The 26,395-nt window shown below is 38.9% G+C and overlaps 1 protein-coding gene across 1 annotated transcript; it reads left to right on the top strand.

Annotated features, from left to right (window-relative positions):
• The first annotated feature begins 785 nt into the window (after nt 1–785).
• Nucleotides 786–26,395, top strand: SLC25A36 (solute carrier family 25 member 36). Its single transcript, XM_054386002.1, has 7 exons — nt 786–805; nt 7,008–7,178; nt 12,253–12,330; nt 15,020–15,120; nt 22,288–22,354; nt 25,349–25,638; nt 26,159–26,395. Exons 1-7 carry the CDS (start codon nt 786–788, stop codon nt 26,350–26,352), a joined length of 921 nt encoding a protein of 306 aa, XP_054241977.1. The 3' UTR covers nt 26,353–26,395.

Here is a 26,395-nt window from a genome sequence, read left to right as displayed (position 1 = left end):
CTAGTAGTGTCTTGCCCTTGTGGATGCAGGAACCAGCTAGTTGCCTGTAGTGTTGGATTGTGACACAAAATGGTGCTTCAGGTGAAACTTTTTTCCCTAAGGTACTCTGTAGTATTGCTGAGAACTCTTCTTTTTTCAGGAACTGGACTGTAAATGTTTTACATATCTTCTGTTTTTGTCTCCTAGACAAGTAGCAGCTGTTGTCACTGTAGACAATACATTGGAAGTATAAACTCAGGTGCTTGTATTCCAAACCAAGAAGAAGAATCACTTGAACATTCTTTATCCTTAAATTACCAAGTCTTGTGACTGAAATTTAAGCTTTACATGAGCATTTTAGTTGAAGTATGAAAGTTAAAGAGTTAAATGCTTTCTGAGCTATTAGACTCATAGAATCGTTTAGGTTGAAAAAAGACTTTTAATATAGAGTCCAACCATTAACCCAGAATGGTCAGGTCACTATTAAACTGTCCTTCAGTGTCACATCTACACAGCTTTTAAACTTCTCCAGGGATGGTAACTCCATCACTATGTGTGGCAGCATGTTCTAGGGCTTGACAACCCTTTAGGAGAAGGAGTTATCCCTAATATCCAGTCTAAACTTCCCCAGGTGCAGCTTGAGGCTGTTTCCTCTTGTCTGATCACTACTTACTTGGGAGAAGAAGCCAACTTCCTCACTACAATCTCCAATCAAGTATTAGACTACCTAAACCAACAAAGTAGTAGAAAGCACTTTGCTCTGTAGGGAAGATCAGTATGTTTTGGATGTACCTGCTTGCAATTGAATGAAAATTCAGGTATTTTTGTGACTTATTCTTAATTTTTTATAGCCTATGACACTAATTCTCAACCACAGAAACTTCCATCAGGGCATGTGAACTTGCTTGTGCTTTATTTCCTTAGCAAAAGGAGGGTGGGTAGAAGGTGGAACAGCTGTTTTTCTGAGTCCTGGACTGGATAGTCTCAGGTTTGCTTATTAAATATTTCTTTACTCTTGGTGTTTCTTGAAGAAAGATGGCTTATTCTAATGTAGTGCACGAGGGAGTACAAGGAGAGGGTCTTGGTTTATTTGTCTTGATTATAGAACTGTCTCAAATTGATCTGCAGTTTAAATTACTCTTTCTGATAAGTTCTTAGCAAATCCCTGCAGTGACTGAAATAGTTAAGACTCAGGAAATATATATGAGATAAATATTTGAATTCTTCAGAAACATCAGACAGTGTCAAAATATAGGAATTAAAGGTGAAAAAAACCTCTCCTTTTTTTTTTAGCGAAGGTAGCAGGTAGTATGATAGGGACCTTTTAATTCCTTTCAGAAAACATCCACTTGACCTATAACCAGGTTGCCAAGCTCTTAGACTTGTCTCTATCCTAAAACACATTCATGTCATAACACCATTTGCCTTTCAGAATGAGCTCTTCCTGTTGTGAGACACAGGAGAAGGATAGTACCTTCCTGTCCAAACCTTAGGTTATTTTTGTTCAGATATTCTTCTGTTGGGAATAAGGCAGCATTTCTTTAACACACCTAATAAGTTGGGGTTTATTCCATGAGGTTACCAAAGTGCATGCCAATTGCTGTCAGGGTTTGAAAACTGTGAAGCTGGTGTTTTTTTGCATTCTGTTCTAGATGAATGATGTTTTTGACTGGCTTTACTTAGTACTAATGTGGTTGTAAATATTAATTTACCCAGGTTCCTAACAGAAGCTACACTGTACAGGTGAATGTTTGTTTTGGATAATGGAACCTAGTGATGCTTGTTCACACTGTGGTTTTCTTGTTTTCAGTTGCAGGTTTCTGTATGTCAGCACAGGTGAAATATTAATGGCATAAAAATATTAGAAATATATTTGATTGGTATTTTTAGCTTCAAGGATGTTAGTTTAACTTACACTTTGAGCAAAGAAACACAGTTGGTGAATGAAGAGGTTAAAGAGTTTCTGGCTGCCAGTACTCTTAGTCATCCTATTAGTGCTAAAGAGAAAGAAAGGTGTGTAATACACAAGTTCAGCAGTATAGTAACAGGAAAACTCTACATATTCAGGATTACTGAGAAATTCCTGGTGTTTCTGGAAGTTGTCCTTTCTAAAGCTCTTAAATATCCTCTCTAAAGAGGGATACTGTAAATTTAATATCGAAACTTGCAGTTGTATCTGTTGATGTGCAAGTTGCTCATGTGCTGTAAGACAGCAGCATGAAATTGCTGATAGGTGTTTGTTTTTTTTAAATTTGCAGGAATGGGTGAAAAGATAGAGTTCTGCCTACCTGTGGCTTGGGGTTTATTGCTTTGAATGGAGTCTTGAGCTCAGTTTTCTTGCCATTTTTCTTGACAGCCAGTGTTTGCGTGGAACTTTCATTTTCATACAGGAAAGAAACAGCTGGTAACATGAATGAATGTAGACCCAAGATAACAGGGTCAGGGTTATCTTTGAGTCTTTGAGGCTGTTTACAAATACTGAAAGATGAATCTGAGTCTAGCGTTATGCAGCCTCATCTTTCATTTGCGTAAACCTCATAATTAAGGAGTACAGTCTTGCGGAGTTTCAATTCTAGGTCAGCTGATACTGATACTTATAATACTAATCTGCTTTAGAGCACTTGAAATGGCTGAAGTTGAGATCCTCATCTATACTGAAGCTGTCTGTGCTTTTATTTGTAGGGATGTAAAGTAACAGCAGGAGATACTTCACTGCTTTGGGCAAAGGCAGTGGTTTCTTAGTAAATACCCTCAACTTGCCATAACAAAAGAAGGGTTTCTTGTGTGGCCATCTCTGGAAATAGAACTTCAGATTTGAATGCCAGACAGGATTAAGTTTTTGAAGCATGGGCATATTGCTTTCCTTGCGATGTCTCACAAATCATACAGGTTTATCTGGGGAAAAAAGTTTCAGTATTATTTCTGTGTTAAATTGTTAGCAGAGTTTAAAGCCCATATAGTGCCAAGTTTGTTAATCAAGTGATGTGATGGACTTCTAAATGCACTTTAGGGATCAAATTAAATGTGATTTTGTTCGTTTGGGGTTTTTGTGCCTTTTTTTACATGGTTGCTTTCTGGAGTAAGCTGTAATGTGGGAGAACATGACCATATTCCTGAGTTGTTCTGTCTAGGAGATGTCAAATTGAGACAACTGTTCTTAGTTTTACTGTCTTAAGTTTGTCACATTCCTGCAGTCCAGATGACATCCAGATATCTCTTTCACTGGTTGTCTATTTCACACATTAAGCTATGGATTTAATCCTCTTGACTGTGTTGATGGTATTGGGATTTTAATCTTCCTTTTATACCTGTATGCTTGTATTTGTGAATTTACCTACTGATGTTTGCTCTTCCTATTAAATTTATATGGGGCCTACAAGTGCCTTTTCACACCCTTGCATGATCAGGTGTTTCTGTAAGTCAGCTTTGCAAGTTCTTCTTGTACTCATTTGGTGAAGCTGTGAGACTGGTAGTAAACATTGACTAGAGGCAAATGTCAGATTTACAATAGGTGAGATGAGCCAGTGGAAGTAGCTTACAAAAATCCCACCTGTGTTTTTGAGGAGTAGTCTAAGTATTTTCCAACTACTCAATGTTTTTTTCCAAACTGCTATTCCCTAATTTGTGTTAAACCATAAACTAAAAGAACTCCCCTTAAGCTGAGCCAGTGGGGATGGTAGCAGGAATGGCAGCCACAGTCTGCTGGCAATCTATAGAACATTTTCACTAAGCTGGAGCTGGTGACTGGCTGTTAAGGGCCTGCCAGGACTGAGAGCACAAAGAAGTTGCTGTCTCTCTTTCTAGTAGTGTGTTAAATGAGCAAGGCTGTAAATCTGTTTCTAAGTAAAATACACTCACTGATGCTAGGGGCAGAAGTTGCTTATTTGTACAGGGTGCACAGTTACTGAGTTGTCTCTTTTTACCTACAAGCTATGTTTACTGACAGTTTCTCAAACAGATTTCTGTCAAGCCTTGCAGTGTTTATCTTGAAGTTCAAGTGAACCAGATAAATCAGTGTAGTTCCTGGATTATGCTTTGACTTAATGGTTCAGTTCAAAATCAGTGCTTGTAACGAGTGAGCAAGGTCTGGGCCCTCGGTGTTAGGGGACTTTTTCCTTCAATTCTTCAGTTCCTGATGCTTTCTCTATTTCATGAGGCTTTTTGGGGTCTGGAAGAGTGAAGTATTATGTTTTTGTAGAAATTGGGGATTTGGTGAAGACTTGTTTGAGTGGTACAGGACCGCATAGCACTATAGAAGTGCTGCTTTATTCATTTGTAAGTAGCAATTTGAGATCTTGAAGAGCGGGGACAGGAGAATTTTAATCCATACTATCAGCAGTTAGTGGAAAACATCCCAAATATTCCTGTTAAAGAAAAAAACAAAACAGCCCCAAACAAATGACCCAACAAAACAGAAACAAACTGCCAAGACTGATTATTTGAGTTGATGTGAATGGAAGAACGTGGTGCAGGTAAAGCATGCCTGGTTCTCAGAGGGAGACAGTTGGTCTGCAGCTTCCTTGTGGTGCAGTTAAAAATAGTGCTGGCTGTTGTTACATCAGCTGGTTATCACCAAACACTGCTTGCTGTGGGCAGACTTAAAGAACAAACATTGAGTAGCTGTTATGTCTGCCCTCTACCTTAGTAACCCACTGCTGAATGGGGTATCTGTAACCTGTCCCCAGTGGCTGTCTCACAGCAGTGCTGTGGCAGTCAAGTGTCTCTTGTGGTGATGTGGATATGCTGCAGGGGGCAGCTCCAGGTCACTGTTAATCTTCAACTTGGGAACATTTTTTCAGTGCAATGTAGTTGTGAAGCCAGTAGCATTGAAGGCTCCAAATACCAAGCCCCTGTGAAGAATGCAGGCCAAGTTTTTTTTCCTCCTTTCTCTCCCACCTTCCATAGTGTTTCTCATTAATATAAACCATACCACATGTGTTCTCCTGTTATTTTTACTTCAAAACAAGTCCTCATGTAACCTGTTGAAAATCAAATGCAGAAAAGTCTGAAGGGGGTGGGCTTGACTAGATCAAAGATGCGGTAGCGAGAAAGGAAATGAACTCGAAATCCAGCTTCCTATGTGGGACAGGCATATTATCAGCAGTCTGCTGTGGAACTGCAAGGAACACAGTAATTTACTGTCTTCTGTGAAGATGCTCAAGCTCTAAAGCTTTGTGTCAGATTGTTGTGAGGGCTGGTCTGCCTCTGGTTCTCCTGTCATGACCCTTAACATGTTACAGGCTCCTGCTGCTTCCAGAAATAAATATTAGCACCTCTAGTCTGTCCCTCCCTGCAACTCTCTTTAAAAGTCTGGTTTTAGATTACTGTTAGAAGAGTAAACAAGTGAATTGCTTGTGCAGAGGTGTTTTAAACATGCTGCTTTAAAAGCTGTGCCAGTTTGTTACTGCACATGTACAGCATGCACTGAGAGACTGTCTTCCCACCTTCTGTGAGAACCTGATGAAGAAACTTGATCTCTTTCCTTAATTAAAACTTGGAAGAGAAGAGACTTCAGTCTAATGTTAGAATTAGGACTGGGACAAGATGCCTTCAGGGTTAGTAATGATATCTCTAGGTCCCTAGGTTTAAGTGGAGTATCAAGAGAACATCATCAAACATCCTGGTTTGCAGCAGTTTGGTATCATCAGGTCAATTGATACTGATCAGTTTAAGATGCCATGCTGTGTGAACAACTGCCATTATTTCTGGCATTCCCAGCAAGAGAGGAGTGAACACATTGAAAGCTACCTTCTTCTGAAGGTTTAAAGAGATATTGAGTCTTAGCTGCTGCTTCTAATTTGTTTTGAGCTCTGCTTTTCATTGTGGAAGCCGCTATTTAAAAATTACTGTTGACCAAGTCTTACAGCTTTTAAAAGGTTTGGGGTGGTTTGAGCCTCTCACATAGTAACAAAATAGCTGGGAATTCCCTTGTCAGAATCAAAGAGCAGCTCAAGTTACTGCTTCAGAGAAGTTGTTGTAGTTTTAGTGAATGCTGAACCCTCCAAATTTAGTAAGGATTGTATTTTTGTTAGTGGATTTCAGAATGAGTTATTAGCATTAACACCTTAATTTAAATCTGAGCTTGTTTCGGTATGTGGTGGGGTTTTTGTTTTTTGAAGAGTGCCTGGTTGTAGTTTTCAGGAAGTTATCTGGTGAAGTGAAGACTGATCTCAGAAAAGCTTCAAGGAAAGCACTTTTTGTTAATGGTTTTCTCAAGGAATTTGAGGTTGTCTGTGAATCAGTTTGTGGATTTGCTGTGTTTTCCCCATAGAGGCTGTATGTGATGGCAGTTAAACAGGTAGGAGTGTAAATGTTACTAAATCGGTTATGGACAAGCATCAGAAGCATGCTCTGAGCAGAGCTGCTGCAAAGCAGTATGTTCTGGATAGTGTTCTGCTCTAGCAGAACAGGAGTAACTCCACTGTTGGCACAAGTCACGCATGGTTCATCTTAGCTTGCTCACTGGAATGAGTGGCTGAAGCAAACTGACTGGTTTGACTGAAGCAAACCCTGATGGTCTTCACCTGCTTAGCTACTTAAAGCTCTTTTGTCTTCTAGGTTCTACTCTGCAGTATCTAGTCTGTCTTGGTGTAATGGGCAGAGCTCAGATTGCCACACCACAGGCTTTCATGTAGCATTGAGTGCATAGTGCATAACTCTTTTATACCTTTAATAATCTTGTTTGTGGTCAAGAGTGCACCAAACAGAAGTTAAATGTTACCCTAAGAAGTTAAGCATTTTGGTGACTGAGCTACTTTCCGGAACTCATTGAACAGTATGTCCTAAAGGCTGTGCACCTTCATTCCTTTGGGAAGCTTTATTTTTGTCTGTTTAAATTTTCACTCCAAGTTGTGGGGTTAAACTGATTTAACAGTTTGGTTGCCTTGGAGGGTGAGTAACTGCAGCATTGTCACATATGTTCTGGTTGTTCTTCACCTTCTGCAGTTTGAGTATGATGTTAATTATATGAGAATGTACCTTTTATTTCTTTGCAGGTAAGAATATAATGATCCTATTTCTCATTGCAGATGTGGAGGTACAGTTGGTGCAATTCTGACATGTCCACTGGAAGTTGTAAAAACACGTTTGCAGTCCTCCTCTGTGACTCTCTACGTCTCTGAAGTCCATCTCAGCACTGTGAATGGTGCTAGTGTCAATCGAGTAACCAGAGTTTCTCCTGGACCTCTTCATTGTTTGAAGTGAGTTACTAGGGTTTTGGGGCACTCTGGGAGAGGGAAGAGAGCTGTGTTGTGCAAATATGTATGAAAAATGCAGACACTTAGGTCTCAGGTCCAGTAGCCAGCAGGAAAGTTGCATGGTTAAGCTGCTAGACCAGGCCACAGGCAGGGCTCACTTCACTGAGGTGCTCAAGCTAGTCAGTTATGGGGAGGTACCTGCAGTATTTGGCAATGAGGGTAGCTTTCTTCTAGGAAGGACCTGCTACTGCTTCTTGCATCAGGAAGAATGTGAGAAGTCAGACCAGTGGCCTTCCATCCACAGTTATCAGTGATAAGTGATGTGTAAAAAGCTCCTCCTGACAGCCACAGTGTAGGATTTGGACTTAAATGCATAGAGGATAGGATTTGCTTAAATGGAGGTTGTATCCAAATAGCTCCTTGAACAGAATATAGTTCTTATCATAGAAGTTCTAATTCAGAGCCTTTTATGTTTAAGTCTCTAATGGGAACAGTTATGTGGGAAGGAGGGGCTCAGATTGTTACAAGGAGAGTGCCATCCAAAACACTTAGCTTATAGACTTCTGTCAGTGAAAGTTTAGCCCTTTGGCTTCTTCTCTGAAAGTATGGCTATCAATTTGTCTTCTGTTTAGAAACATCTGAAAAGCAGTATGAGCAGATAGTTGTTTCATACGCTCTTCTGCTAGAAGCCTTAAACCCATCCCTAAAACCTAAAGTAATTTGCCCGTCTGAAGAAGCAAATTCAGACTGAGATAAAGGTAGTACATGCTGGGCTTCATTGATAGATCTTGTTTGTTTTGTTGGTTGGCTTGTTGTTTATCTGTGATATGAGAATGTCTATCTTCTGCTGTTCTTGTTCTGTGCTTAGAAGTTCATTTTTTTTTTTTCCATGACTGTATCAAGCACCTGAGATACCAAGTATGTTTTCTGGATTTCAAGTTCTTTAAGTACAGGCAATACAAAGAAATCTTAAATGACATGTCAGTGAACTGTGACAATACAAATATGTAGGTGCAGGACATAGTTATTCTTGGTTAAGGGACACATGCACTTTAGTGGGGCAATCAAACTGAATCCCTGTCACTGTAATGCCTTCACTGCTACTTGATACGTTGTGACTCATGGGTGTCAGGGTTTGGTTGTCTCTTCTCATACCAAATTCAGTGCATTGCTGTAAGGCTCACTACATACATCATAAAAACAGTGAAGCAGGCAAGTGATGTCAGAATTTCAGTTAACTGACTGCTGTGGATTCACTTGTGCATCTGAAGTATCAGTAGAGGTGACTTCAAAGGCATTTGTGTCAGGAATCAAACTCAAAGAACTAGTAGAAGTCACTGCATACTTTGGCAAGAAAAGCATATTCCATTATTCTTAAGTGTCTGTGATGTCTATTGTGTTGCAGATGCCTCTCTTAACCTTGCTGACTTTAAACCTGAGGTCTTGATAATGGAAATCTGACCAGCTTCCCAGTGCAGGCTACCCCATGTGACAGAAGCAGGTCAGCTGAGACCATATGGAGCATTTGTGCTGCCCTTCCAACCATGGAGTTGCCATTTACAGTTTTCAATAAACAGTGCAGTCTCTGGGATATGCTCTTTAATATGAAAAGTTTCTTGAATTTTCAGTGTAGACTCTGGAACTCCTCCAGCTGGTGTTTGTGAATGCAGATGTTTCAGTAACTACCACCATTATAATCCTGTCTGCTGTAACTTCATTTAACCCTTTGTTGCTCTGTCAAGCCTAGGGGCACTGTAGATCCAGAAGAAACACACCTGCTCCACTTCACTCCCAAGTTCTTCCTAAGACCCTGAGGTTCCTGCTGCTTTGTGTGCCTTCATATATGTGCATGCATAACACATGATGTTCTGGCAGTAGTGATTTTGTAGTAGTGATTTAAGTAGACAGATCATATTAATTGTGTTCTGTTTAGCTGTAATGTGATGCTGTGCCCATGCTGACCTCTAGAATAATGTAAGATTTTTGTTTTAGTAACTCCTTCCATAAGTGTTACAAACACTTTGCAAATGACAGACATGTTGAATAAATATGCATTTCCAAAGGGCTTTGGAATATGTATTCAGTACTCTGTCTACTACTGTGAAACAAGCTCTCCACATAGTGAAGTCATCTCTACTTCTTATGGGCATGAAGTGTAGATGTTGCTGGACACATGGCAGCAGTCTTGAAGAGTGAAGGTAGCTGTGCAGAACCACCTTTTTTTTATGTACTGGAAACAAATATATCAGTTTGATTTAGCAGCAGAACTGTGGTGAACTAGCTGCTGGAAATCACAAGAGGTTTACAATCTCTTCTAGTGATACAGATGGCTTTCACCTGTTCTGATAGTAAATGCTAAACAAACCAGCCCTTTATACAAGGGTAGTTTGCTTTATTGAGCAATTAATGTGTTGTTAACCTGCATGTGCCTTTGAAGAAGAAATACAGAGGAGAATTATTTGTGTGTATTGGCCAGTGTTTCTAAATCAAGAAGCACAGAGTTCAGGTTTGCAGCATCTAGTGAAGTAGTTAAATTAACTTACAAATCTGGTTCTAAAAGAATTGCTACAGCAATTTGCAGTGATGGGATGTAGATAGTCCTTGTTTCTCCTCCCATGTCTTACCATACTTTTTAAGGTACCACATCTGATTACATCTACATTGTTGGACAGATTTATTTCACAAAGGCTGAATATTAATGTAATATCCTCTTACTGTGTCAGTGTACCTTGCTGTGTAGTGGACTTCAACTCGAAGTCCCACAGTTATATGGGATAGATATTCCAAACACTTCAGTACTGGTAATGCCTTGTTTGCAGTCTCAGTTCACTGCTATGTATCTCTAAATCCCAGAAAGATGGAAAGTGATACTTCAGTGCCACCCAAGCAGCCTTTGCAGAGCTGTTTATAGCAGAGATTGTACCATGAGATGTTAGGGATGTACTGTGGCTGTGACTCTCTGCATGGGTTATGCTTTTTTCAGTTATAGTTTACTTCAGTTTGAGATTATTGCATGAGGAGATAAGGATTTATCTTTTCTAGAATGAGTTGGAAAGGAAAAAAGCATTGGTTGCACAGCCCAGCAGCAGTCCTTGGGTAGGAGCACAAAAGCAGCAGTTAAGAACTGACAGGGGAATCCCTGGCAGCCTTAAGGAGGGGCTTCTCTTTTCATTTGCTGTAGTCAAGCTAGTCACCATATTTTAAAGAATAAAGCTCAGAATAGGTGCCAGTCTGAACACTTAACAGATTTAAATAATTTATGGGGATGGGGAAGATGGGACTTTGTACTTACATTTGTTAGAACAAGAGGAAATAGCTGCAAGTTGTGCCATGGGAGGTTTAGGTTGGATATTAGGGACGGTTTCTTCCCCAAAAGGCCTCAGACAGGCCACTGAGGGAAGTGGTCCTACATGAGGGATGGAGAGACTGTTTATGAAGGCCTGCAGTGACAGGCCAAGGGGCAATGGCTTCAAGCTAGAGGAAAGCAGATTTAGACTGGATGTTAGAAACAAGTGGTTTTTTACTCTGAGAGTGGTGGAACGGTGGAACACTGGAACAGGTTGCCCAGGGAAATGTTTGAGGCTTCTTCCCTGGAGATAGTCATGGTGAGGCTTGACAGGGCCCTGGGCAGCCTGATCTAGTTGACGATGGCTCTGCTGACTATGGAGGTCGGACTGCTGACCTTTGGAGGTCCCTTCTGGCCTGGACCATTCTGTGATCGTCCCTAGAGGGACGCCATGTTGGGTGCCAAAAATAAAAAATGTGACAGTGTGAGCTGAAATTCCCCCCCCCACCAACAATAACCAGGCTAGCCCAGTCTGGAAGCAAATTAAAGCTGTATTTACAAAGCAGAATCTACAATCTATGATGAAATGCAATGAATATGTACAAATATACAAAATTCACAACATGTACAAATATATACAATCAACAGAAAAGCCACAACCAAGCTCCCTTTGCTTCCCCCCAAAGGGGACCCTTCCCAAAGGGACCTCTCTCTCCCAGGAGCTTCCCCCCCAGACCTCCTTGGACAGAAAGCAGAGTTATTTAGAGCAGAAAGTTGTTAACTTAGCTGCCAAGGTCAGTGTGTTATCTTCAGCCAGAAGAGAAGAAGAAGAAAACAGCAGCCAGGCAGCCCAGCAACTGCCCCCACTGCAGAACACAGAATGAGCAGTGCCCCACTTTGTTTTGGGTAATAGTTCTTAAAGATTTCTGTCTATCCAATGGAAGTGTTTAGAACAATTAGTATTTTGCCTTCTTATACCCAATAGTGACTTATTTACACTCTTTCACTTTCTGTTTTGAACTTTGCAAGGAAAAAATTAAAAAGACAGTTTCAAACCATCACAAAAAGCTGTGTAGATGTGGTGCTGCGTGACATGGTTTAGTGGTGAGTTGGTAGTGTCAGGTTAATAGTTGGACTTGATAATCTTAAGGCTTTTTCCAGCTTAAATAATTCTGTGGTTCTAAAAGGCTGCTTTCCTCTAACTCATGCCATGTAACCTAGTGTGCTTTTAGGAGTCTAGTAGAATCAAACCAGGTTAGCACATGTGAAGTGTTGCTTCTGTCTTTGGAAAGAATAGTTACTGCATTGCGAAAAGATGTCATTGGCTGTGCATGATAAGCACCTCCCAAACTGCTCTTGAAAGCTATATGACTTCCTGTAACTGAACCTTCATAAGTCTGTGTCTCTCCTCCCCTGCTCTCTTGCCCATCACCCTTTCCTGTCACCTAAAAATGCTTCTCAGTGTTGGGAGATAGATGGTGATTAAAGGAGTACTGAATAGAATCAAATCTCTCCTGAACAATCTACAGGAACGGGAACATTGCCATGCTTAGTATTGGCATCAGGCTATACTTCTGCATTTAGCTCCTGGATTTCTGTGACTGGTCAAGCAGTAATAGAATTTAATTTCCTGCTGATTCTTGGAAATGACTCTTTGTGGTCAAAAACGCCTTGTCAGTTGTTATGAAACTCTTTCACAGAATAAAGCTTAAAATGATTTAGTTATGGTGGTCAGGGCATTTTTCTAAAATTCTGGTCTGAATGTTACAGTATTGCCATTTGATTTTCTAGGATGATCTTGCAGAAGGAAGGTCCTCGTTCTCTCTTCAGAGGGCTGGGTCCTAATTTAGTAGGCGTTGCTCCTTCCAGGTAAATACAGACTTTTACAGTAAATGAAACAATTTCGGTGAAATAGCTTCTGTACATTATTTAAAAGATTTAAGTTTTATTTGGTGCATTTTTCATCTTCATTTGTACCTACTTAATGGCAAATAACCTTTGGTTCCTGGGATAACTGTTGCTCAGGAAATGGGCCACTCACATACTCTGTGACTCCAGTCCCTCATTCCTTCACTGCCGCAGCATTTACTGTCCTGTATGCCACTATAATAGCATTTATGGTTGTATTATCATTTGTCCAGCTAAGAAGGAAAATGCTTAAAGACCTGCACATATAAGCAAGTTTGTCTTTGAAAATACAAAGGTAGATTTAATTTTAGCTTTCAGTTAATCCATATGCAGAAAGCAATTATGTCCATAGCATCGAAACACTGGGTTGTTTCTGGATTCTGGTAGAGCAAAGACTACTGTCCTGCTGCAGTCAGCCTGTTCTGAAACCTCAAAGAGGGTGAGACTTGGTAGGATGACACTTAACACCTGTGCCAGAGAAAGCAGATCCAGCATTGGGCTGGACTCCACAACGTACGGGGTCAGTGTCAAAGTGCATCAGACAGGGATGTAACTCTGCTCTAATTGGCAGTGCTAATGCTACTGCCAGTTGCTCCGCATCAGCACAAATACTCCAGCTGCTCAGCTGGTGTTGGCAATGATAGTGAGGTGCAGTCTAATCCAGAATTTGAATTGATCTTTTGGTACAGGTGTTAGCTTAATCTCATTCCAAAAATAGGAGAGCACCTAAGGAAGTGTATGTAAACAAAGCTCTGTAAAAATGATGTAAGTACTTGATCCTGGATGATGCTGTAGTCATATGCTTGCACATTTTAATTTCCTTCTTTTTAAGAAGAGTCTTTATGCAGAGGAAATGTCTTCCACAAAGGTTTTATTCTTTCTCTTTGCCTGACTTAGTGCCATGGGTTTTTGTTTGTTTTTTAAGGGTGTGGTTGCTGTGGGTTTTTTATTTTGTTGGGTTTTATTTTTATTAGGGGTAGGGGGGATCTGAAGAGATATCTCCTCCACACCCAGTTGGAGATTATTTTAACTTTTCTGGTGTGAGCTCTCTGGGCACTTCTAGAAAACTTGATTAAACCAGACTCTTTATTCAGCATTGGTTTGATCTGGCAGATAAGGTGTTTTAAACACAGGATCCACAGAACAATGGGAAAGCATAACTCAGGAGTTGGAGTACTTTTATTTTAGCAGATTATTTTTCAAGGGGTTAGGAATACCTGAGATTTTTTGATCACTGGTTTGTTCAAACAACAATGTTGAAGTAAATCCAATAGCTTTCTTAGTTCTTGACACCTATATGAGCATTTCCTAATCTGAAGAGCCTCTTCCTTTATTAGATAGTCCCTCTGATCTGAATGTTTAACACTGCTATTACTTTAATGGTAATTTTCTACAGCAATGGATTCCACTTTATAAGTGACTCTCTTCAATGAAAAATACTCTTCAATTGTAAAAAAAACTTTCTTTTCCATAAATTTTAAGTATCTTAATTCCTTTTCCCCCAGGTGAAATACATAGCTTATTTCCCCCTCATACTAAAAATGTCAACTTGATATAGTGTGTGAGGTCATCTAAATAAGCTCATCCTCATTCCCCTCTGGCTAACTCTGTCTTCACCCAGTACTTCATTTCAATTAAGCATTAGCTAAGTGCATTTAACAGCAGCCTGTTGTTTAAATAAGCTGTAGAGAAGCATGTTTCATAACACATCCAATATACTTAACTGAGTTGAGATTCCATTTTGGAAATTGTACCCATGAAGCAAGCACTTTATCTGTTCTGTAACAAAGGAAAACATGTTTGCACAATTAATGAGGTTAAATGTTCTGCTCATGAAAACTGGCATGTTCATTTTTTTCCTCTTGTGGAGAGTTGTCTGTGTTTAAAAATGAGTTACAATCTTAAATGTGGGGTTTGGGTGTGCTTAAAGTAAGGGGTTCTAGTTTAAATCAATGAAAACATATGGTTATGTAATGCATTGGCATTTTGACTTTTATGCTGTCTTTGTTTTGGTACCAGCTCAGACTTGAATGTAGTATAAGCTTGCAGATTTTCTCTGAATATACTGCAAAAAGTAATTTGTATGCTTTAAATCACAACTAAAACAAAATGCAGATCCCAGCCTCAAAGCTGTTCTAGCATTTAAAATATAACTTGTGGTTATTAGTATTTATATAGTAAGGAATATTTACATCAATTGCTAAAGCACTATTGTGAATATTAAATATCTTGTTTGGCTTTTTTAAAGCTACGTATTTGCTAGTTCTCTTGACATGGTAATGCTATTCAAATTAGTTTAGGTTTGAGAACAAATTTGATCCGTTATTAGAGAAATACTAAACAACTTCAGTTTGAGTTCAGCAGTGATTTCCTTCCCTGCCTACGCTTCCTACTGTCGAATTATCTGTCCCCTCACTAATGAATTGGAGTTGCTGGGGAAGAAAAAGTTGTAATGTGTGGGGGTTTTTTGTCATGGTTTTTTTCCATTCCTAGAATAGTCCCACTACTTTGGAAGAGTTATTCCTTGAGTAGGTTTCTACTGAGGAAGTAAGACTTGACTGAATATCATCTTGAGTTAGAAGTTATTTGCACTACTTTCAGTAGCGTTGATGTTGAACATAACATAACTTGGATTTTGTTCTAATTTCAGAGCAATATATTTTGCTGCTTATTCAAACTGCAAGGAAAAGTTGAACAATATTTTCAATCCAGATTCAACCCAGGTACACATGATTTCAGCTGGTGTGGCAGGTAAGGATCTGTAATTTTTTGGCTTCATTCTGCAGCCATGACTACAAATGAGGTGACAGTAAATAGGGAAAGGAAAAACAAATTCAATTATCTTTTCTTGTAGTAACCTTCTTTGGTCTCTCATTAAAGACACTGTCTGCATAATGTGTTTGAAACTTTCCACTGAGCGTTTAAGATCTTTAACTGTGTGTGAACAGTCTTTTCTAGGAAGAGTTGTATGCCTATTTTAGAATTGTGAAGTTGTGAAATGGAAAATAACTCCAGTAGCTTTTCATTATGGAGACTATAAATCTGCTCTTTGCACTTAAATCTGATTTAATGTTTCTTAGTCTGGTGTTTTTACTACCACAGCTTTGGTTTTGCCTTTCTGAAATATGCCTGCAGATGTTTGTATAAATTATATGTAATGCTTCCTCCTCTGATCAAATACCAGTCTGTGTGAGGTTTGCTCTACCTCTAAAGTGATACAGAGCAGCTTTCCATAGTTGTCATATATTCATCTCTAAATAAATTTGTGGTTTGTATCTGCAGTGTAGCCTTGGTTTATTTAACAGCTCCCAAAATTTGTTGCTTTATTGGTATGTTCTGTGCTTCAAGAACATTAACAGGAGGAGTTAAAGGCAACTGAGCAAAGTTATTTGCTCTGGGCTTATCAACCCTTGGGCTGGCCTCACTTTACCTGTTGTTGCTTGTCTTTCCTACACAAGAATCTTTGTGACATGTTTTTTGTGTGGGCCATAGACATTGGCCAACAAGTTCTGACAGTTTTGTGGTAGCCTGGTCACGTTAATTCCTGTCACATTGTGCAACCACTCTATAATGAGAGTACTATCTATCTAGAATGGGCTGCCAAAGGTGGTGTCAGAATAATGAATAGGATCAGTTTTCTATGTAATATTTTTTAATAGTCTGATATAAAGAAATTGTTACTTTGGCCTAGGAAAGATAACTGACATGAGTTTTATACTTGAATAACATATTAATGTTCCTCTAGCACATGAAAAAAGGTCAGTTTTTCATCTTTGTAGAGGTGCAAAGAGGGCAATTCTTGTCTTAAAGGGGCAAAATAAGTTTGTTGAAATGATGTATTACCAGCTGGGAATGTGTTTTGTTGTAAGGTGAGCAGCATAGGGAATGGGGTAGAAGTAAAGTTCATCCTAAAGAATCAATTGCTCAAAGAAATTTCTTTTCAGCCATGTCAGGGAGAAAAAAGTCTTTAAGAAGAGGGAAGAAGTATGGGTAACAGAAAAGTCTATCCTCAGCTGAAGACAACCTGTCACCCATGCAGTGCTGCAGAAAATCAGCGTTCAGAGTATTCCTTTATCTTTGGCAACTATTGCCCTCATTCTGTAGCAAAAAGAATGTTTTTTGGAGATGTGCTGTAGTGACTTCTATGAAGTGCTTGCAGACACAGACTATTTTGTCAGGGAGTTCTGTATCTGTAAATTGCTGTTCCTTCATAAGGTTGCTCTTAGAAATGCAGGAGTATGGGGTAAACACACTTGAGCTTTAACTGCTTTTTTATGCTCCTATACTAGTTTTAATATTGAACACCTTTTGTGCCTGTCATTATTCACACTTACCCAGTTCTGCAGTTTTATTTCTAAACCATACAGCAAATGAAGCTGAATGCCCAGTGCAGGTTCACTCTGCAGGTCACCACTTGACACTGTATGCTACAGACATTCTCTGGAAGACTTCTAAAAGAAGCTTTTTTGACAAACAATTTCTTTATATTCAGTACTGGTGGTGTTCTGATTTAGTCAGGAAGGACTGTGGTTAAGATTAGGAGTACTTTCTTTGGAATGTGCTAACCCTGTTTTTGTAACTCTAATATATTTCAGAAAATGCACTTAAACCAGCATTAACAGTTTTACCTGAAAGGTTTGTATTACTGTGTTGCAAATCAACTGAAGGAAATGACAAAATAACAGGGGCAAGGTTGAATGTGAGCTCTTAACTGGTTGACTTAGGGCTGACACAGAAGATCACCGCAGTATTTGTTTTGGGACTTAAGATTGCAAAGGTGTCAGGGTGGATAAATATTCTAATAATCAGTATTGATTTTTTTCTTTTGCAGCTGCCATTGGTTTCAGTAAGGAATTGAGTAACTCAGTTTTAAATGAGGAGTTTTTTGTTTGTATATGACCTTTTTGTTGCGTAAAGGCTTCTAATATCTAATGAGCATGAGGTGGCTGTAACATACTGTCTTGTATGAAAGTACTTCAAGTAGTGAACTTGAGTTGACTTTAAATACTGTTTACTTGTATTGTATTGTGTCATTGTACCTAAGTACCTCAGGCTAGTCTAACGTCATTGTTATCTAAGGACTTTTTGAATGCACATGGTGTTTTTAGAGGGGAAAAACAGTGGTATGGCTCTTTAAGCTTTTTTTGTTTAGTTTTAGGCCTGATTCTTCTTTCTACAGGTCAAACACATTTTTAAGACTCTCATTGTTTTATCCCAAGAAGGATGATTTATGCCATGTATTAATTGATGCCTTATGTAATTAGAATTGTTTCTCTCTTGCTGTATGCTAGCTTCCAGGATATAATTCATGCCACCTTCATACCTAAGATATCTGCGTATTAACATGAAATACTTGGCAATCTTTTGCTTACTACTAGGTGTATCATATGGGGATTTTTGCAGACTTGGACAGTGACTAGGTCTGAAGCACATTGCAGAAATGAGTGTTTTCTTGTGTCAAAATAGCTTCTCTGTACATCTCAAAGTTTATCCTAAATTCGTAGATTCAGCATGAACTCTGCCTTCACATTGCACTTAAACTCTTTTGCCACAGAATAAAAAGTGTAGAGGACTGAATGAGGTACTTGATTGCTGTGTGGCTTTCTGATTTGCCATTAATGATTCATAGCCTCATTTAGTAAATCTGCTCCAAAACTGCCTTGCTTTGTATATTATTGCTGTTCTTTCTAGAACTCTACTGGCAAACCAAACCAAATATTTTTTTATTTTTAAAAATGGGACCACTTTTACTTACAGATACCATATTTTTGTAAGTTTAAAATGGGACCACTATTACTTAAAGAGATACTATATTTTTGTAACTTTTTAGTATCTACACAGTTACTTAATACCAAAAAAATGCATATTTAATTCATTGGTACTAGAAAGTTTGATTTCATAAGTCATCTATCTTGTTTTTTCAGTCCTAAGACAAGACTAGCTTTTTTCAGTATTTGGAGGGGAGTGGGGAAGGAGAAAGGCTTCAATTGTAAATTTTATATATATGTAGGTAAGTATTTGGAGGTATAAAATCGAACTGCTGCAAACGAGCAGAAATTTCAGTACTCAATGCATTTTACACAACTATTTTAATATCTTGTGGCCTGTTATGATTATTTTTCTTTCTTTTTTTCCTAAACTTTTACCTGAAAACAGTTAGATCTCACAATAACTAATTCACAAATCCTTCCACTGGGATTCGATTTGTACACAATGTGTCTGATGAGGTCACTGCTTGTTGTTATGATACAGAAAAGCCTGTGTCTATTTTAGGCATTTACTGTACATTTCTCCCGTGAAAAGAGTGAGATCGTGTCATCTCATGCTCCCCATCCGCAGGTCACTTCCTGCAGAAATATGGACTAACTTAAACCTCGTGAGTACTGAACTGAGCATCTCTTGCAGCCTCTAGTGTAAGAACCACACACTGGGTTTGTAAATATCTATTAAATAAACAAAATAAGGGGAATACACTTTACATGGAACTTGGATGATGTGCATTGTGCAGAGACATCACCTTTTAACTCAGTTAAGAGTTGTCTTGGTTTTGTTTTTTTCTTATTCCTGGGTAGTTCAGGGAAAGGTGGGAAAAACCTTTCACTGATAGCTGCTACTTCAGCTCTAGCTAATAGAAAGCCCCCACTGGGTTAAACTAGGCCTTTTGGTTTTGGTTGGTTTTATTTTTTTTGTGTCCCAGAGCTGCCTTGAAAATGTTGCAGCTGGTACTCTGTGTTGTCACATTATTTCAAAGACCTCTTTTCTTTTTCTCTTTTAGTATATGTATAATCTCTTTTCTGTCTCTTTCTTTTCTTTTCTGGTTTGTTTTTATTTTACTACTTTGGATTTTTAATTCAGCATTCCATACTCACATGTGTCTGTATCAATTACATTGGCTTATAGATTAAAAAAGAAACCTTAACCTTTGAAATATGTGTAATAGGAATACCTGGGATCTTACCTGTCCATAGCTGGTAGAGCTGAGAAAAGGGATTTGAAGTAATTCTGACTGAAACTGGGATACAATTCATAGACAACAATAAACCATAGAAAAGTACAGGAGTTTCTGATACTGCCAAATTGACCTATACTTCTAATGAATCTGGAGTCTTTCTTCAGGATGCCACACATTAATAAACTTAAAGCATTCTAAAGTTTACTAAGACCTCTAAAAAACAAAGCAAACAATTGCTAGTGCTTTGTAGAAGTTGTTGCAAGCCCCTTTGTTTATTAACAAGCAGCTTTGCCACACATTTTCTGTATTTAAAAGGAAAAGCTTCTTATCAAAAATCCCAAATGGTCTGGTTTTAAGTTTTGGAGTGCTTTTCTTGATGTCTGCATCCCTCAACTCTTGGTTTTTCTTCCACTAACTCTATTTATTACGTTACTTGTAAGAACTATGCTGCAGTAGTTTCATCTTGAAACTTGAATTATTGAAGACCCTTTGATTTGAATCTTCAGCTCACTGCCATGTAATTTAGGTTTATGGCATCTCTAGGGAAATAAATTGGCTATGTTGTTAAGTGCTTGATCCTACTGTTGGGGTGCTATGCTTAATGTTTAGAGCAACCCAAGGGGTGCAAGCTTGGCCAGAATATATTGTTTCCTCTGCCAAGCACCCTTCACTGGCCATTTCCAGTATAATCTTCCCAGCCTCCCTAGAAGTGGCTGCTGCTGCTGTGAGTGAGTACAGCCACTCATGTTACTCATACTGCCTCTGAACTCACCTCTGAACTCAACTCAGTGTTTATTGTCCCAGATTCAAGATCTATAGACACCATTGGGGGGGGAGGGGCTGAATAGGAAGGAGAAAGGGCTTAACAGATCATGCTTTGACATTGTTACTCCCTAATTATATGTTACAGCATGAAACTCAAATAGGAATGCAAAAGATGATTTGGTCTTGTGCACTTGGAATTAAGAAGTAGGGAAAACTTGGGAACTAACTTCAGGTATTAGAGAAGTCTTTCCTGGAAAATGTGTTGGTAGGGGAAGCTGAAATTTTTCCCCACTTCATTGCAAAGCCTTAGCAGTCATAGTGCCCTTCACTGTGCTATAGGTATGGAAAGAGTGATTGGAAATCAAAGGAAGTGAAAGAAGAAATACCAGAACAATGTTTCTATTCCGTTTAGATCCACCCAGTGTGCTGTTGGACCCAGCGGAGTTCATGGCATTGAGTGAACAATCAGAAAGGCTCTGGCTAGTTGAGCTATGGAACCTTGCTTGTGGATGTGGTACATGTTGAAAACATCCCATGCCTTATTAGAATAGTTCCCTGATGCATTAATATTTTTTTACATCATTATTTACCTACGTGAAATAAAGATTTGAACCACTTTTGGCTTACTAGAATTTCAGTCTGTTATATGAACAGCTATATATGTACCTAGACACAGATATAAAAAAAATAATGTTTTTTAAAAAGGCCAAACCTTTATCTACCAGGAGAAGTTTTTCAGTGAAAAGATTTGAGTTAATTTAAAAATCTGCTTAATCTAAAGATTAAACTGAAATCTCTAAGGTGATTTTGCTGTTTTGGCACAAATATAATTAAATTTTAGCTGCTAAACCTGTTAATTTGCATTTTAGAACTAAATGAAAATCATAATGATTCATTTAAGATAGGGAGTAAGAGCAGAACAAACCTGATAACAGTTAAGATCCCCTGGCATTTCTGAGTATTGCAGTCATCTGTGTGCAATGTCAACCTAGATTGTGATTGAATAGAAGTAACAAGTATGCCAACAGTTCTGCTAAGCATATGTATGTGAGCTGTTAGTGATCTCCATAAACAAGCTTATCAGTAGCCTATTTGCTGTATAAGAATTGTGCACTAGATGTGCACTGAACAAGGTAACTCTTTGTTGCTTTCCCACAACCCCAATCCGTTCCCTTGCAGGAGGGCAGCATGTCTCTCTAGTGATATAGAAGTGATGTGTGTCACTTACAAACCAAGTGTCTAAATTTATCATCTCTTGCCTGGCCATGTTATAGCTCTTCCCTTCTCTCTCCTGCAGACATGACACCTCATTAATGGTGCATGTGTGGTAGTACAACTCTAGATGTGTTTTGGTTTTTTTTTTTTACCTTTTTTCAGAGCTGCCTTTCACTCTGTTCTTTTTCTCTCCACAGTTATGCAGAAGTAAGAGCTATTCTTACTTCTTTGCTTTATTTTGGTTTTTAATTCGTTTTCTTTTCTCTTTTATTTTTTCCTTCCTTTTTCTTTAGTGGACTGAAAATCAAAGCCTGAACAGTTGCTGTCTGGAAAGTTAGAAATCATACTATTCAACAATCTAAACACTCATATGCTTGTAAAAATATTCCTCAGCCACCCAACAATTTTCTGCTTTGAATACTAAATAAAACATTAGCACTCAAATTTAGTTGTTTTGTAGTTCGGTATTAAAGGTCTCTTAACTGGCAGTCATATCTGCCTTTTAACTGCACCAAAAGTAGTCTTTATTCCATCTGCATGCTTTTAAACTTAGATTGTTTCAGATAGCAAATTAAATTGAGACAGTGTTTTATTAACGTTTCCAATTGCTGTACCTGTAGTGCATTTGTATTGATGTTTGCCAAATTGGCTATTATTAGCTAGCTAGCTTTGCTCTTCTGTGGTGTCAAAGCAGGGCTGGTGTCATTAGATTGGCAGAGAAATGTACGCTATTGGGCTGATTTTATATGGGGAATCTGTTGCTAGGAATCAAACTCAGTATTATGTAAAATTTAAAAAATAGCTGAATGTTTTTTGTCTATATAGATTTGTAAAGTAGTAGTAAAGGGCTACAACAGGTACTTGCTAAAAAAATAGCATAGTCTGAGTTTTTGCATCAACTGTACCTTACTGTGTGCATTTCAAATTTAGGTGCAGTTGCTCTTGTGATGCTGTCACATCTAACTTTTCTGTTTTAAATGTTTTAGGTTTTACTGCCATCACAACAACTAATCCCATTTGGCTGGTAAAGACACGATTACAGCTTGATGCAAGGTATAGTGTCAGTGGGAAATCTCACTGCAGTGAAGGTTTTCCTTAAACCTTGTATTTGTTCTGCATCCCAGAACAGAATGATCCTTTAAATATCCAACATTTCAAATTGGAGAGTTGATGCTGATCTGTCTACAAGTTACACTATCATTTGTCTCTATTTTAATCTCTATTTTGAAACATGCTTGAGGCACTGGAGCAGACTGGCCAGCAAATTTGGAGTGAGTTATAAAGTTAACAGTCTCACAGTCTTATTTTAATAATTGCCTACCAATTGTGTGCTTACATTTTCCTTTGGAAATACATTCTGTTTTTTAGCCCTTAAGCTAAATATTCCTCAAATAAAGATTTAAGTGTTGTAGCAAAAGCTTAGAAATACACCTTGAAACATCCTGGGGTTTGTGTTTTACATATGATGAGCTTTGGCTACTTTTCATGGATCAAAACACAAGAGTTGTCCCAGTAGGGGGTAGTTGATGCAAGTTGTTTGCAATGAAACAGTTTCTGTAATCAATTCTAGAATAGTACAGAACTTGTAATGAGTAGAACTTTCTTGAAAGGGGGAGGAAGACAGACCTTTATATTCCTATGTATTTAAAACTGGGGTTTCAATTATCTAAGTGCCACTGTCTTGTGCATTTGATGGATGTTCTTACTGAAAGCTTAACACACAATATAAAACTGTCAGGCAATTCTAAATACTGTAGCGAGTCCCATATTCCTGTTTTGGAGAGCTGTTGAAATTGCTTTAAGTGCATATTAGCACTTTTCCTCTTAGCAGGCATATTGCTGGCTAAAAGGTCTTGTGTACTAGTTCTGGGCTCTTCAGTTCAACTAGTGGAGGAGTCCAACAAAGTGTTACAAAGAATAGGGGACTGGAGCATCTCTCTGAAGGGGAAGAGTTGAGAGACTTGGGACTGTTGAGCCTGGAGGAGAGCAGGCTGAGAGGGCATCTCCTCAATCCTCATCAATATTTAAAGGGAAGATGTCAAGAGGATTGGGCCAGACTCTTTTCAGTGGTACCCAAGGGGCAATAGGCACAAACTGAAACCCCCAGAAGGTTTTATCTGAACATAAGAAAAAAATGCTTTCCTGTGAGGGTGCTAGAGTTCTGGACCAGGCTACCCAGAGAGGTTGTATAATCTTCTCCAGACAGATTCCAAATCCACCTGGCCATTGTGATCCTGAGCAACCTGCTCTGGGTGACCCTACTTTGGGAGGGGTCTCAGACTAGATCTCTAGAGGACCCTTCCAATCCTCACAATGCTGGATTCTATGACCATAATAATCATGAGTCATATGATAAAAAAACCTCATGGTAAAATTAGCTCTGGGATATATTAAGACCAAGGGCTATTTGGTACTATGTGCAACCTGATGGCATTTTGTGCCTTTTTTTTTTAATGGATTAATGAAATTGCTTAACCTATAGTGTTACAGGGAATTAGTAGAAATCGTGGGTTTCTTGTGCGTGTTATTTCTGTACATTATATCAAGCACACTCTTCATGTGGGAGACCCAAAGAAGAATCTTTTAACTTCATGTAGAATACTGCAGTGATGTGGGCTAGTCTAGCACATACTGTATTCTTAACTCCTTTAATTGAGTTATTAGAGACATAAAAACACTTGGCCTGTGGAATTGTCCTGGCTTGATCTTTTTTTTCTATTGAAAGTCCTTATCAAAAATTCTCTGATATCAGGGAGAGATGGAGAAGGCATGTTTGTTTCCAAAGTGAAGTTGTTTTGGCTTTTGAGTTCATGTACATCAAATGTACATCAGAAGAACAAACTCCTGGAGCAGTCTGTCAGTGCACCTGTTCAAGTGAACTGGGGACATATGGGGACTGAGGTGCTCTGGGAACTGCAGTTGTAGGTCCAGCTGCTCTTCTCACCAGTTATTGACTTGTCTGTCAGCAAATCAGTGCCTGGTTCTCTGCAGCATCTGCCACCTGACTTAATCTGATTTGCAGCTGTGCATGCCTCCTTTTCCTCTTCATTGTACTTGATCCGTTGTTTCAGTACTGTCTGACATTGCATGTTCAACCCACCAAGATTTAAATTCTGCCACAGAGTGGTGCCTCATACAGTGTACGCAATAGCTACTGCTGCTGCCTGTCTTGCTTTGATGGGACCCATATGAGTTACCATAACTTCTTAGGGAGTTCTTTACCTTTTTATTCTGTGACTTGTTTGCTCAGGAGACCTCTGCTGGCAGTATCCACATGCTTCAAGTGCATGCACTTGCTGGTGCAGTGAAGCACATTTTATGCAGCATTGTAATGGTTTTGCATAGCTGTGTATAGTGTGCTGAAGATTTGTATGCACAACTCAATTCAGTCAGCAAGCTAAAAGTGGACATGAGGTCTTACTTACCAAATACTACTTGATACAGTCATGTCTACTGAGCATTTTCCCCAAAATCAGCAGTGACTTAGTTGAATAAAGTAATAGCTACCTGTGTTGGTTGGGATGCTCCTGTTGGATGTGCTAGGTGTTTGCTAGTAGCCATGATGCTGTTAGACCTGCTGTTCAGACTCTTAGCCACTGTAATTACTGTGCTACAGAGCTCTTTAGGGGAGGTAAAACTTAAGGGAAATCCACTCATACAGAACAAAATGGTCATTTTTTGAGACACTGACAGTTTGTTTGAAAGTGCCTTCAAGTATTTAGTCCCTTATTCTTTTTGATGTGTCTGTGTACCATAGGAAGTCTGGCTCTGGATTCAGTGTAATGCTTTACCTATGTTTAATGCTGAAGGCCTTTGAGACTTCAAGTTCTGTTTTAACAGGAGTGGACTAGATCTCTGGAATTCCCTTCCAATCCAACCCCCACCATTCCGTGATTGTATGTGTTCTGAAATCTATCTGAATTAGAGCCTTTCAGTATCAGTGCAAAATGTTGCCTAAGTTCTCTTGTCACTCAAGCAAAACTGTTTGATTCTTTTCCAGTCTCATGCTGCACCAGCTTTATTTCTATTTTGTTCTTTCCTTTCTAGAAACCGTGGAGAAAAGCGAATGAGTGCTTTTGAATGTGTCCGAAAGGTTTATCGATCAGATGGTGTTAAAGGCTTTTACAGAGGAATGTCTGCTTCCTATGCAGGCATATCTGAGACTGTTATTCATTTTGTTATTTATGAGAGTATTAAGAGAAAACTACTTGAGCATAAGACTGCTTCTGCCATGGACAATGAGGATGAATCAGCAAAAGAAGCTTCAGACTTTGTTGGAATGATGATGGCAGCTGCCACTTCCAAAACATGTGCAACGTCTATAGCATATCCCCATGGTAAGTGGGGTTTGTATGGCTGAAAGCCTGAATCACATTGACCAAAGGGAGTTTTCTCAGTGACATTGGTAGCGTACTTTGGCTCACTTGCTTGAATGAGTTGTCTAAAGCTTTTCACATCAGATTCAGAGAGCCACCATGAGTGTAGTAGTCAGAAACTGAAGTATTTTTAAATCATGGCCTCTTCTCAGGCAATCTTTATTGTTCCAAAGGATTTCTCAGGATATGGCTCAAAATACTTAAGGGAAAGGGCTGTATTCACTTCAAATCTCTCTATATATTCAGCAATTTCAGATCACTTGCCAGCAAGTTCTCTTCCTTATAGGAAAGCAGGCTGTTTAGCTTGGTTTTCAGTCCCACTAACTTTTCCTGCTTGTTTGTCTTCCTGCTTTTTTAAAGAGTTCTGCAATTGAGAGCTTGGGAATGAGGGAAAGGTTGTGTTTTAATGTAAAATCACTAATTAGTTTTTGGAAGAGATAATTCAATGGTTAACAAGACCATGTGTTTTCTCTTTGTACAGAGGTTGTACGAACAAGACTAAGAGAAGAGGGAACAAAGTACAGATCTTTCTTCCAGACGCTATCTTTGCTTGTGCGAGAAGAAGGGTATGGATCCCTCTACCGTGGTTTAACTACACATCTGATCAGACAGATTCCAAACACGGCTATCATGATGTCAACCTATGAAGTGGTAGTCTACTTGCTGGATGGATAGCAGTGTGACAAGGCTTTCTAGAAGAAGGTGGAAGATGGAAAGA

The sequence above is a fragment of the Indicator indicator genome, chromosome 13 (genome assembly GCF_027791375.1).
Source record: "Indicator indicator isolate 239-I01 chromosome 13, UM_Iind_1.1, whole genome shotgun sequence".
NCBI lineage: Eukaryota > Metazoa > Chordata > Aves > Piciformes > Indicatoridae > Indicator > Indicator indicator.
Note: the sequence above shows the minus strand (reverse complement) of the source record. Positions and strands in the feature narration are given on the sequence as shown.